This window comes from Micropterus salmoides, unplaced genomic scaffold, assembly GCF_014851395.1.
Source record: "Micropterus salmoides isolate LMB-PRFRI ecotype aquatic unplaced genomic scaffold, ASM1485139v1 Ms_hic_scaffold_19, whole genome shotgun sequence".
NCBI lineage: Eukaryota > Metazoa > Chordata > Actinopteri > Centrarchiformes > Centrarchidae > Micropterus > Micropterus salmoides.
The window spans coordinates 9,953,604-9,966,824 of NW_024041039.1; the positions used below are offsets into that span (position 1 = coordinate 9,953,604).

The 13,221-nt window shown below is 38.7% G+C and overlaps 1 protein-coding gene and 2 non-coding genes across 5 annotated transcripts; all 3 read right to left on the reverse strand.

Annotated features, from left to right (window-relative positions):
- Positions 1-4,783: 4,783 nt before the first annotated feature.
- trnaa-agc lies at positions 4,784-4,856 on the reverse strand. The gene has a single exon. It is a non-coding gene; the product is annotated as a tRNA-Ala (tRNA).
- A 579-nt stretch (positions 4,857-5,435) lies between these two features.
- trnaa-agc lies at positions 5,436-5,508 on the reverse strand. Its single transcript has one exon. It is a non-coding gene; the product is annotated as a tRNA-Ala (tRNA).
- A 381-nt stretch (positions 5,509-5,889) lies between these two features.
- mapre3a (microtubule-associated protein, RP/EB family, member 3a) lies at positions 5,890-13,004 on the reverse strand. 3 transcript variants are annotated; one of them, XM_038729141.1, is made up of 7 exons: positions 12,871-13,004; positions 10,970-11,093; positions 10,727-10,872; positions 10,423-10,579; positions 9,216-9,358; positions 8,274-8,426; positions 7,274-7,342 (listed from the first exon to the last, which is right to left on the reverse strand). In XM_038729141.1, exons 2-7 carry the CDS (start codon positions 11,088-11,090, stop codon positions 7,274-7,276), a joined length of 789 nt encoding a protein of 262 aa, XP_038585069.1. In that variant the 5' UTR covers positions 11,091-11,093; positions 12,871-13,004. The 3 variants fall into 3 exon arrangements, with proteins under 3 accessions (XP_038585067.1, XP_038585069.1, XP_038585068.1); XM_038729140.1 differs by having other exon boundaries at positions 10,387-10,579; XM_038729139.1 differs by lacking the exon at positions 12,871-13,004 and having other exon boundaries at positions 5,890-7,342; positions 10,387-10,579; positions 10,970-11,090.
- Positions 13,005-13,221: the final 217 nt, after the last annotated feature.

Consider the following 13,221-nt stretch of genomic DNA (forward strand, 5'->3'; position numbering starts at 1 on the left):
GAAAATCTGCAATTTATAATTAGGTGAGTATCAGTATTGGTGAATCCAAATAAAATGTGAAACACAACTCTAAATAATTTATATTTAAAAAATTAATTAATGTAATCTAAAAACTGACATAATCTAAAATTCATACAAACTCTCTAAGCAGGTAAAGTATTAAGGCGATATCTCCAAAGTACATTAGAAGTCAGAATCCCAATAGTCACTTACATTCTTTGCTCAACATCGTGTAACAGTTTTTTGTTGTTTTGTTTTGCTCCTGGGTAGTAAGTATTATTTCCTAATTGCTTATGCATTAAAAATATAGATAATGGCAGTTATTCCCCACAAACTTTACTTTTTTGACCAGTACAGTGATATTTTGAACATACCTATTTCCAATGAGAAAACAGCTGAATTTGTTATTTTACTTTCACATAAAGTCTGAAAAAAACAACATATGAATCCAAATGAACATGTATTTAGTAATACTAAAGTAATAGAAAAATGACTACAAAAGATCTAGAAGTGAGTAATTTTCAAGATTTAGGATTATACTGTAAATCACCTTCACGAATCAGCCCCCAAATGTCAACAGATGTCTCCCATCACTTTCTCATTATGAGAGGTGTCAGACTCGAGTCACAAAAATTATGACTTTAGCTCGACTTGACAAAATCAAAGAAGACTTTGACTTGAACTGCAATGACTTGTGACTTCATTTGGACTTGAGGCTTTTGATTTGAGCTTACTTGACACTCCCCATGCCCGAATATAAATTATGATATAATATATCCAGCAAGAGGGAGCAATCACTGACCGTCCGAAGCGCGCCCAGCCGCATCCTACAGCCTATTGTGCCATAGTTCTTCATCAGAGTCTCAAACAGCTCCACATAGTTTTTAGCCTTGTAATTGCCCTGAACCTCTGCGACAAAGCTATTCTAAGCCGCTTTCTCCTTACTAGCTTAGTGTGATTTACTGTATATAAATATCATACATATACAATATCATTACTGTATCATAAATCTCGAAAAAAAACTACTAATTTCTAAATATTTTGTAGTCATTTTTGTATTACTTTAGTATAAGTACATGTGTTCATTTGGATTCATATGTTGTTTTTTCTGACTTTATGTGAACAAAAAGACATAAATTTGGCCGTTTTCTCATTGGAAAAAAGTACATTTTAAAATATCACTGTCCTGTTCACAGAAGAAAGGTTTGTGGGGAAAAATGGCCAATTTGAGACATAAGCAATTAGGAAATAACAGTTACTACCCATGAACAAAAAGTGTATTACATACTGCAATCAAATTGACATAATAGACAGTCAGAATGTCTCTTGCAAAATGTTTGTGATTTCCCTCCATATTTATGTGCATATGAAGCATATTTGAAAAATAACCAAAAGTTTTCAGTGCACTAGTGTTCACAATATGCAGTGCATTGAAGACATAAACAACTACTGGGGGAAGTAAGAACTTCATGTAAGATCATTCCTGGTTAATTGTGAGTGTATTTTACTTGATGTAGAGATAATGATAGCAACAACATTACTTTACAAGCAACGACCGAAAGCAGCTGTAGCAGAAGCTTGGACCCAAATCTCCTTGAAACTGACTGATTTAACCATCCCTGTAGTAATTCACTCAGTGCTTACTGTAAATGAAATTAAATTTATTATTTGGATTTCATACTTTTGAGTTGAGTTCTTCTGGGCGATGTCTGTCAAGATTATGGTTAGCTTGGCACCATAGACTTTGGCACTGATTTATGTTGGTTTACACGAATGTTCATTTGAATTTCTTGGGTCAGCAGCATTCAAAATTTAACAGGATTTATGAATTAAAAAAACAACAACAAATTGCAAAAAAACAAAGCATTTCTTTACCTCCAAGCTATGTGTGGAAATGAGAATGATACTCACATGTCCATATGTACTTTGAAAGAATTATTGTTCACTGTAATGATTCCTCCTCTCCATATTGTGGCTGTGAAATGATGCCTTCTTTATGCGACTGAAAGAGACGTGGGACAAAATCTGTCCTTGGCCCACGCAAAACTACTTCTCAAACTTTAGCCAAAGTTAATATGAGGCAACAGCAGTCTGAGTAACCAAATCAAATGTGTTGTTGAAATTAATTCTGTGGATTCTGCCAAACTGCTTTCTTGCTAAGCTGCAGTGGAGAGAAAATAACAATTAGAGGGAAATTTGTACTAAAAAGACTGGAACTCTGAAAGATACCCACTTGCTTAACTACGGCCGCATATTAGTATCAGCTGAACACTTTATAACCAGTATGGACATGAGGAATGATTAACTACAGCGACCCATACCTTTTTCAACAGCTACCTTTTCATTTCTGGCACCACCACAAGGGATGCATACAATCTTTAATAATATGGGTTTAAGCACATAACCTCTGTCGATCACACATTCTCTTCATCCAACTTTCACACCAAAAGGAATATCGTCCCTGGTGTGGAGGTAAGCAGGTATTATATGAGTGCTTTGTAGGAATGTCCTTCTGTGTACACTATTTTAAATATTGATTGTCTTTAGTATTCAGTAATTGTTTTTACGTTTCTCTGCTCCACCAGCCGACCAGACATTGCCCTCCTCTGGTTCCTCATCCCTTTCAAAGCTGCGAAACACCTGGTGTGCGACCAGTACAGGTGGTTGACCATCAAGATTGTCACTGTTCTCCTGCTGCTGGCCATCTTGGGTCTTTTCCTATACAACATGCCTGGTTACATGGTGAAGAAAATGTTGGGAGTCTGAGTTAAAACCAGCAGATGTTAACTTTTTCGAATTGTGTGTATAATTAGAATTCTTTTGTGAACAGTTTGTATTTTGCAATTTAAAGCATTATTATACGAAAACTACATCAATAGCAGTACTAATAATACATCTTGAGTGTATCCATCATTGGTTATTAATGTGTCTAATGTGTACAAATCTCAACATGATACTATTGGTGTGATATTTATGCATTTTTTTTGTTTCTTTAAATGTGTTTTTCTTTATTCACATTAAATTCATTTAATTTCCATCATTTTGAGATATTAAAAGTCCATCTGATATAAAAACAAGGTGAGTATTTTAACATAGTCTGCTTGAGTTGGAGTTCGGATTTTCTTGCTTTAACAATGTTTTGTCATGTCCTGTTTATGTCTCTATGTATGATATTTCAAATGTGTGCATAAATTGACCTCTGGACAGTCCCATTTTCTGGTAGTCCTGTCGTCTGTGTATATTTATATAAAAATATCTCCATGTTTTTGTGTTACAAATGAGTATGTATTACGAAACTGAAAGGACAGCCCATGCCTTTTTTATTTTATCACCAGTAATTGTAAGGCTTAACCGCATGACTCGGCCTTTCAAATGGATTTCAGCTCATAGAATCAAGTGGACTTGAGTCAACTTCCCATGCAAAATAACTACAACTCAAACAGCCTCTTAGTTACATCACTTTCAAACGATTGTAATTATTTTGATCTAAAAACACCCAACCAATCCCTTTCTTGTGGTGCTCTTAAAAGTGATGGCAGTCTTTCCTTTAGAAGTCTAAGGTAAATCACTGAAAAGGTCCAAAGCAAATTTTTATATTAAGATTGTCAAATGTCTAACACACTGTTTGTCTCTACTCCACCAGCCGTCCAGATATTGCCCTCCTCTGGTTCCTCATCCCTTTCAAAGCTGCGAAACACCTGGTGTGCGACCAGTACAGGTGGCTGACAATCAAGATTGTCTCTGTTCTCCTGCTGCTGGCCATCTTGGGTCTTTTCCTATACAACATGCCTGGTTACATGGTGAAGAAAATGTTGGGGGCTTGAGATGTCTGCTGAATTGTACAATTTTGCACACAAAGAAACAATGTCACTTGTAAGTTGCCCTTGTGTTCTTGAAAGAGTTTTTTGCCATTTGACAAAAGACAACTTATAAACATTAGTATGGCTACAGTATGCAAAAAGGCAAGCTTATTCTCATATTGACATGTACTCGTTACATTTGCACCACTACATTAAAGTAATGGAAATCCATTACTTTAATGTAGTGGTGCAAATTTAATTATTGTTCTTGTGGTTGTTGTGGTTGCTGGTGTTGCAAGATAAGACTGTCACCTTTGTGCTGATTTATTGTGAACTCAACAGTTTGTCAACAGTGTGCAGTATTTGTCTGACTTTTGAATTTGTGAATAAAGTGACAACTCCAGACGTTTCTAATCTTAACATCATGTGTCTGGTCATCTGTTCACACTGTTAACTGTACACACAGACAAGCAACTGTCATGTTTAAGGGGTTTAAACAAATGAAGTGTCCTTCCAAAGTTATTTATTGAAAATTCTCTGTCTTCTTTCACAAACCAATGATACTTAAATGTTTGGGAAATGTAGGAAATATATTTATTTTGTGCTGTATGGTTTGGTAGTTTGACACTCATTTTGCTGACATAGAATTCTGTTGAAAACAAATTAGGTTGGGAGGAAGATCGGTCTTGATATCTCTGGCATTTTAGCAAACAAACTACAACCTTCCATGATATTGAATTGGTCGCGAAAACTAGCTATAGCCCTCTACTGAAAACTGCTTATCAGCTCATCATGTTAATGTACGTCCAACTCTATGACCCGCTGCATGCTACTACTATGCCAGATTATTAATAACATGATGTAGAGCTTGTTGAAGGTTTTGTTTAATCTCTTGAAATGGAGACTTTTGGAGACGAAAAAAGTTCAGATAATTACCACTCCTTGACATGATATACTTGTGTGGACCACGTAAAGTGTGAGTTTGGAGGATGCGGGCATCGATCCCGCTACCTCTCGCATGCTAAGCGAGCGCTCTACCATTTGAGCTAATCCCCCTATGAAACACTTGAAATAGTACTTTGAGATCAGAATCATAAATCATCGTTAATATAAAACTCTTTATGAGCTTTGTATTATTTCACATATGAATGGCGCTTCCTCGCAGTCTCTGGAACAGTGTAACTTCACTTCATAGCAGCACCCAACTAGTCATGTCTAAAACAGCACATATATGATGATGGGCTGCCATCTGCTGGTCCTCAATGGACCTAACATATTAACGTTACTGTTTAATTTCTCATGGTCATATGCCATTACAACCAGCTCTTCTGAATAAATGCTAACTTACCTTCGTACACATTTAGCTTGCAAAATCTTCAATTCTGCATTTTCATGGACGGCAAAGCTCAATTGGACCATTGACTGGCAGCCTTGTAAAAAAGACTTCACAGTTAAACAGTCCGTTTACACAGAAAGATGAAGTTAAAGTTAATTTACCCTTTCTACATATTCACGGCGACGGTCGAGTAGGCAAATGGCAAGCTGGCTTTTCATTTAAAGGTAATGGCTGTTTTAAATACCTTAATTCTTTAGGTTTTACATCAAACAGTAAGTTGGAACCCCAAAAAGTTGCACTGGAGGATGCGGGCATCGATCCCGCTACCTCTCGCATGCTAAGCGAGCGCTCTACCATTTGAGCTAATCCCCCGTTAGCAAATGTGTGTTCCGCTGGACATAAATGTTACGGTTTAGGTTAAACAACAGTCTCGCCTGGAAGAAGCCGATTTCATCAAAAATCTTGGTTCAATATTTGACTGTATTGGAATTAACTTTAGATGCGACCCTAACCCACCACTTAGCGGTGTTAACATGCCATATGAAACTATCACCTGTACACCATGAGATGATTATGATGGCTCATAATCATCTAAATTTTTTTTCCTCTCTTACCGAAGATACTAATTTGTCATAGGCTTTAGTGTGGACCACATATAGGCTAATCTGTAAAGTTAAACCCTAACCCTATACTTTGTAGGGTTCATGCTTGCAATTATTTCCCATCCATTCTCACGCAAAATAAACTACAACCATTTTTTTCACAACTGTTTATTTATTCAAAACTCAAAAGATGAGTGTTCTGTAGATGTTTACATGGTCAGTGAATGCAAGTTCTAGAGCAGAGGACAGGCAGTTTGCAAAGTAAAAATAGCTGGGAGGGAAGGACAAGGAGACTTATTGGTTTAACTGGATGCTAATGATGACCAGTTGACTGGTCACAGATCTCTTTATACTGACTTTCTTCCAAACTACAACTCATACGTCCGGGCAACCCTTAACAGCAAATGAAAAGTGTAAACACAGTATGATTAGCAGGAAAAACATGATTAAAGTTGTCATGAGAAAATGTGTCTTAATTCAGTATTAATTCAGTGTCAGGCTCCCTTATATTTTAGAGTAAAACATTAGAGCTGCTACAATCTATAACCATGTTGTCAGTCTGCAGGTGGCTTTCTGCCTCTAAATGTTACACTTATAGGCTTCTGCCTGTCGGCCTAAAAGATACAAAGCAATAAACCAGGATCGTGCGACATCAGACAAAATCTCCACACAAAACACATTTACAAAATATCAGTCATTCACAGTCAATGTGTAACATTCTCATGCTCAGATATGTTGCTGATCAATAATGAATAATCGCAGAGCATTGATCATATGACTTGAGTCATTACACCATAGAATTTCCCTCAGCATTTCTACATGCCATGAACCCACCATGACAGAAACTAAAAGCTTGATGCTGACTCAAGCACAAACCATAACTGAAATAACACTTCTTTCTTTATTTCAATTCATGTACAGTAGGGTTTGCATCAATTTTGCTACATAAAGTTAATCTAAATGAAATATAAGTTAAATAAATAAGAAATTGTTATTAAAAAGTCACTTTTGTTATACTTTTAGTAGCTCTGGGAGTGTTCTGATGGCTTGTTGGAGCAGTGCTGTTCTGTACCACAGCACACCAAAGGCCAATAAATAACTCCATAATGAGCCATAAGCCATAAGACATTTTTCTCTCAAAAATCACAATGTCGGTAATATTTACAGACTCAAAATTCACTGTTTGCCGTAACAACCTCCATGTCAGGCTCGGCTCGATTTTCTGCGTTACTCATGCTGAAATAACTGGGATATGTTTTACATTACTGTTATAGTTGCTGTGTAAGTGGAGGCAGGGAGGAGCAGCGAATGATGATGCAGAGTAGTTGTTTACACAGTAGTATGTAGACGGCCAGAGGGCTGATGGGGGAAGGTTATAAACAGATATACATATGAGAAAGAAAGGGGAAAAAAGATAGAGAGCAGGGATAATGGTGAGTATTTATAGAGCGTGCAGAGAGAGAAGAAAACAAATGAGGGCATAAAGAAAATAAAAGGGAAGATGAAGATGTTGAGGGTGGGGGGACACAAAGGGTTCAGTATTCATCTTGGTCCAGGTGAGCTTGTTCATCGAGGTCATCATCCTCTGGAGGCGCAAAGCCTTCCTGGAAACCAGAAGAAAAAAAAGAAGATATTATTCACGTTTAAAAGTAAGTGTTTACATAAAAATGTACCAGCTCACCAAAGAGGTACGTCCTTCATCATAACTTGGTTTCCTCCGTAACTATGATACACACCAACACACATCTTTCGTTATGTTAACAGGGTATCACAATTTCCCAGTTCATCACATGACGCACACTGTCCCAAAAAGCATTATCAACACACACAATCACTGGAAAAGGACACTGGAGTAGTTGTAAAATTATTTTTTTTAGCATCACAAACCCCCTGAAATTACTATTTTTTCTTATTAGAATTTGTTCGATTTTGTCCTGTAACACTTGGAAAGTCTAGAAGAACCATATGATAAAGTTATTTTCACACTCGTGTGCCAACAGGAAGTCAGCGGCTCAGCCTGTAGAAGTCTCGGACGCACATAATCTCACCAGCTTGGCTGAAAGGGGACTCTAGTGCACATGTTCTTTGGGCTCCAAAACAGATGATTGAATGGGGTGCCATCTTTATATTGATTAATTAATGTCTGAAAATGTCTGAACTTGCTACGGCCCTTTGACTTGCCTCTGTGGAGCTGTGACATTTAACCTGCGTCAGTCTTGACTTATGGGAAATGGTCTTTGTTAAAGGTGTCAAAAAAACAGAAATATTGAATAAACAACAATTGTTCTATTTTAAATTACCATCCTTCTCTAAACATATGGAGCCAGCCACACAACATACTGTTGAGTGTGGTTATGTTCCAAAACTGGATTTTTAGTAATCTGCATTGTTACAAATTTCAATGGGATTTTGAATGAGGTTCATTCAACCTCATTGTGAGCTTCGACTCTCTATAGTAATTCACTCAGAGTAAAGAACTTGCTGGTAGAAATGGTGCAGCGCAGCCTGCATTTGTTGTGTATAATGGCTAGACACCTCTGTTGCGTAGAGAATGTTGATTATCCTGCTGAGGACGGGGTTGTTTTCACTCTCATGTTCCTGGCAGATCAGCTCAATGTCCCGTAGTTTGCTGAAGTAGAAGTCTCTCTCCTTCTCTAGTCCGTCGACAGTCAACTTCAACTCCATCAGCTTAGAAAGGAAAGAAAAAATTATGTTTACACTGGTAGTCGCCAAAAAGTTATCTGAACCATGTAGCCAGTAAAAGGGAACCACAAGTGATTTTGGTAGTGATGTCATACTGAGCCCAAAAAATACTTTTTTTTATTAACGCTGATAAAAGTTAGGCCTTTGGCTTTTCCCCCCTTTGAAGGAGAGCAAATAACGTTTGGAGGGCAAACCAAATCCTTTTTTCTATATTTTATTTTTAATCTTAACAGTAGTTTGAATGTAGGTTTAATGCTTTTGCATTTGCCTCATAAAAAGCATTCATAGTAATTAAAAAGGGGGGGAAATTTGGCAAAAAGTATCACACGAGGGCAGCAAATCAAAAGAAATAAATAAAGCTCACAAACTGCTTATGTGGCACAATTCTAATAAATATTGTCTAAGGAAAATAAGTTTGAGTGCCTTTTTTCACAGCAGAAATCCTGACTTGTTTGAAGGAAAGCACATGTGTTGATGACATTAACAATCACTTCCAGTTAACCACGACAGTGTGACAGTGACTCCGCATGCGCAATACCATGACCCTAAAACTGATGCTAATTAATTTCATTGTTTACATATGTGGTTCTCCTATTTCATATTCCATGTTCCTAAGTGTCAAAATGTCTGTGAAAAAGACCAATTAATGCAATAAATCATGTGCTTTCAGAAGGAGTGAATCTATAGAGAATCCAGTGACATGAGAATGAAAAGGAGTAAGATAGACGACATGGTTTGACAGTATGATTCTCCCTCATCTCCATAAAACTCTACCTGTTGATTTAGCTCCAGGATCTCAGCATCACTGCCCCCATTTCTAGACAAAGATGGATTCTTCCTCATAGCCGGAGTGTTGTGTTGGACCCGCTGTGGTGTTGGCATGTTTTTGGGAACTGTTGGAGATGTCCTCTGTGGTCCTGGAGTGGTCAGAGATGATCAGAGATGATTATCATTTGATGTTTTAAATGGATATAGTGCATTTATATTGGCTTTGTAGCAACTGTGGCGATGGATATAGCACATTATAGAGAGCTGATGTTATCAGCTTATAGCATAATGTGGTGCCTTTCGATATGTCATTTTTGTGAAAGGATCTCAAATAGTTTTACAACAAAAAAGATGGATTTCCAGATTTTAAAAAGCCCAATTCCTAATAAAAACTTTTGAACCAAACCAATTATTTTAAAATGTCTGAATGTCACAATTATTTGAGTCAAAATCTTTGAGAAAAAACCCTGTGTCCTGCCAAACCTCTATAAGTGCTCAGCAGAGGTGTTTTAAAAAAACTTAAAGTCAAAACATGCCAACACACATTATGACAGTTTTGAAAATAAATACAGTCTTTCTGTCCATTTACGACCACGCTGCTTACCAGTGACACAGTCACAAAGCGGGCTTATGACACACTACAAGTCAAGTTTGATTGTTCGCCATGTTTTTCAAGCAGGAAGCTTTCACAGAGACATAGCAAGGCTGCTCAGGCTGGCGTTACTCTTGTTAGTAAAATGAGGCAAACGTTCTTCCTCATCAGTCCAGCTTTCAGAGAGAGGTGGAGCTGCAAAAAGTGTTGCATAAGCTGCTTGATGCAGGGCACCGGAGAAAATAGTTGCATTTGATATTTCTGTAGGTCTTCTGGCATCGCTGATCATGATCAATTTGAATTTGGAAAGCAAATTATAATTGGGACTTGTATGTTCCGGATGTTCAGCCCCACCAATGCTGCATCGCACTAGTCACTGTAGTGACTCCTACAATCCCACCATTGACTCAGTCATACCTACACAGTGTCATATTTGCTTGTGAATGCTGGGCAGTGAGATGGAGCTAAGAAGACAGCAGTCATTCTGTGAATCGTGCTGCTCACACCACTTGCTTGCGGGGAGTGCGTTTGAGCCATCCAAAGCTCAGGAAGACCGTGCAGCAAAGGCAAAACTGTTTGGTTTACCTGGGTTTCTCTTTGGTTTGTGGATAAAGTGATCACCTGGGTTGGGGGCGGGGGCCACGTCCTGCCCCTGTCTGGCTAGTAAAGGATCATACTCCTTCCCGTCATAGTTGGCATCGAAGAACTTCTTGAACCACTGCACGAATTCAAAGTTGTCCTGGAACTTCCCTTTTACAAGCTTTTCAACGGGAATAATCTGGAGGATGGAAACAGGAAGTGCTTGAATAGCTCCATCTGATATAGCATGAAGAGTTACAAAAGTACGAAAAATTAAACAATAAATAATAACAATATATTTTTAAATAAAGTGGAATACATGATAATATGATAAAAGTATTCTGACTTTGTCAACGCTCATCCTTTTAAAGGCTGCCTGCAGAACTTTGAAGTTGTGTATAGATTCATGCTCCAGCTTGGCTTGAAATTTGACCTTCTTCAGAAGGATACAACCTGGAAACAACATGTCCATGAACTGGCAGTATGCCGCTCCTGGAAGAGACACAAAGACGCACACAATCATATGTTTTTTTGCTGTCTTTTTCTGATTTATTTGTTGAACAGCAATGAATTGAAATGTTAGCCTTACCTGAACAGAGCTGTTCAATCTTAGTGTAGGTGAGATGCAAGGAATCGTTGACCCATGCCAGCATGTCATGTCGGCTGAGGTTGTCAATGGACACAGACGTGGCGTACACGTTCACTGCCATCCCCTACAGGAAAATAAGCAACGTAAGAAGAGAGAAGTAGTCATTCAGGTGGAAGTTTTTGTCGTCTCTTAGGTGAATGGAAGTTAATTAATTAAGTCATGGGCCAAAAACTTTATCTGTCTTTGATTGGCCACAGTATGTGTGATATACACAGTTCTCTATCATTTAATCATGTGGGGCCTCCTCTATCTTTCAAGATATCCCACTCTCTGCTAATAATGTTACAAAATACTGAATAATGCCTCTTCCTAAAGCGCAAGTAGATGTCAGGCCGAAACACAGACATGTTATTTGTCTTCAAGCAAAACACCGAAAAACAGCAGATCCTCACACAGAGGAGCTGGGGACAAGGGAATGTTTGGTATTTTTACTTCAACAAATAACTTAAACAGTGAATTGATTATCATATTAGTCACTGATTCATTTTTGTTACTGACTTACAAATTGTTTTAGCTCCAGACTTATGGTACTACTTTTTGGATTAATTTCAATTAACCCATTTCTTGATGTAATTGTTCTGGAGCTCTGATGTAGGATGTACTACTGTAGTATTACACCCTAATATAATCCTTATAAACTGCTGCAAATATCTGTCCATATAAATGCAAATTTTACTGCAACGCCAGGTATCCGAGGGGAGGGTCTCTCTTTACATTTACTTTCTTGAGGGTTCTACCATTTTTTCCCTTATGCCCTGAGGTTTTGAGGAGTGGATTTCCTTGTTGTCTCAGATTAGAGATCTTGGGCTGGGTCAGAAACGGTTGCAGTTGTGGTCCTTTACAACACTTGATTTTTTACTGTGAACACAGTGGCTGAGAAGCATCTTTACTTTCAGCTTTAATCTACAGATGTGTTGTGAGCATAATCCTCCCTAGATTAAACAGAAATATCCTGATGTTTGTGAGCAGTTTTACACATCTGGCAGCCCCAGCCTCCTCTGTGCTCACTTTGCGTGCCTGCAAAAAAACCCTTCCAGTGGTGTCATGTCAGAATAGGTCTGTGACACCTTGACATCCCCTGCAGTAAAAATACACATTAACAGAAACGAGACATAAACTGTGAAATGACACACGTCATTGTCTGCAGGAGACAGCACGAGAGAAATGACTGTATGTCACCAAATGTCTCACTAATAACAACTGAATCACGCTTATTAGGCCAACCTGCAGTGTAAGCAGTGATTTCTGGTGGCAACACTAATAATACTGAAGTGAATGCACATTCAGCAGCGTGCATTCACCAGCAGTCTCCAATGGGGACTGGCTAGCCTACAATTACATGATTATAATTTACAACCATATAGCCAACAATAAAACCGTAACCCATGCAGGCTCTACTACATTAGCGGCCATAGACACTGCAGTGGGTGTATCTTCTAATAAATATGGGTTATTGTATCGAGAACGGCGCACGAAAGGGAAGTCAATCTATTCTCCTAAAATGTGCCGGGCCTGTGAGAAAGCTCCGGTCATGACTGCAGCAAAACCCCGAAGTCTAGCAAGAACAAATGGGCGGGGGGCGGGCTGACATTTCAAGCCCGAGCTGAGAACAATAAATGTGCCCGTTTGCTGGATGCCTTTTGGTTAAAAAACCCGCAACGCTGGCCCTGCTCTGCTAGCGGCCCCCTCTGCAGGCCTCCCACAACACCTCAGGGCTGTCAGTGCACGGCGAAATATCCTCACTGCATGGGAATAAAACCCAGCTCCCCCGCAAACACGTTTGCACGCACAAAAGGAGAAACACACAAGACATAGTGGGTTGTTCGCGCGTTTATACTCACTGTATTCAGGAGTGTCTGTGTTGTTATTACGTTGGCAGGATTCCTTGTGTCAGTGCCCGTCTCTGTCGCCGCTGTGAGACCCTACGCGGTGCAGTGCTTGGTAACGGGCCGCCCTGTCTGGGGCTGCAACAAACCAGTGCCAACTGCGCATGCGCCAGACTCCATGCTGTTAAAGGTTCATTATAAATAGGACTTTAGCCTGTTCCAGCTAAGAGACACATGATGTGTCTGGGTGGATTTTAGGCCTGCTAGTTACAGATTTTGATGGGGTCAGGCTACACAAATATTACTAATATTATTGTTTTATCTGCTGCTGGATAAGAAATGTCACGGGAGAAGAATTATAAATTA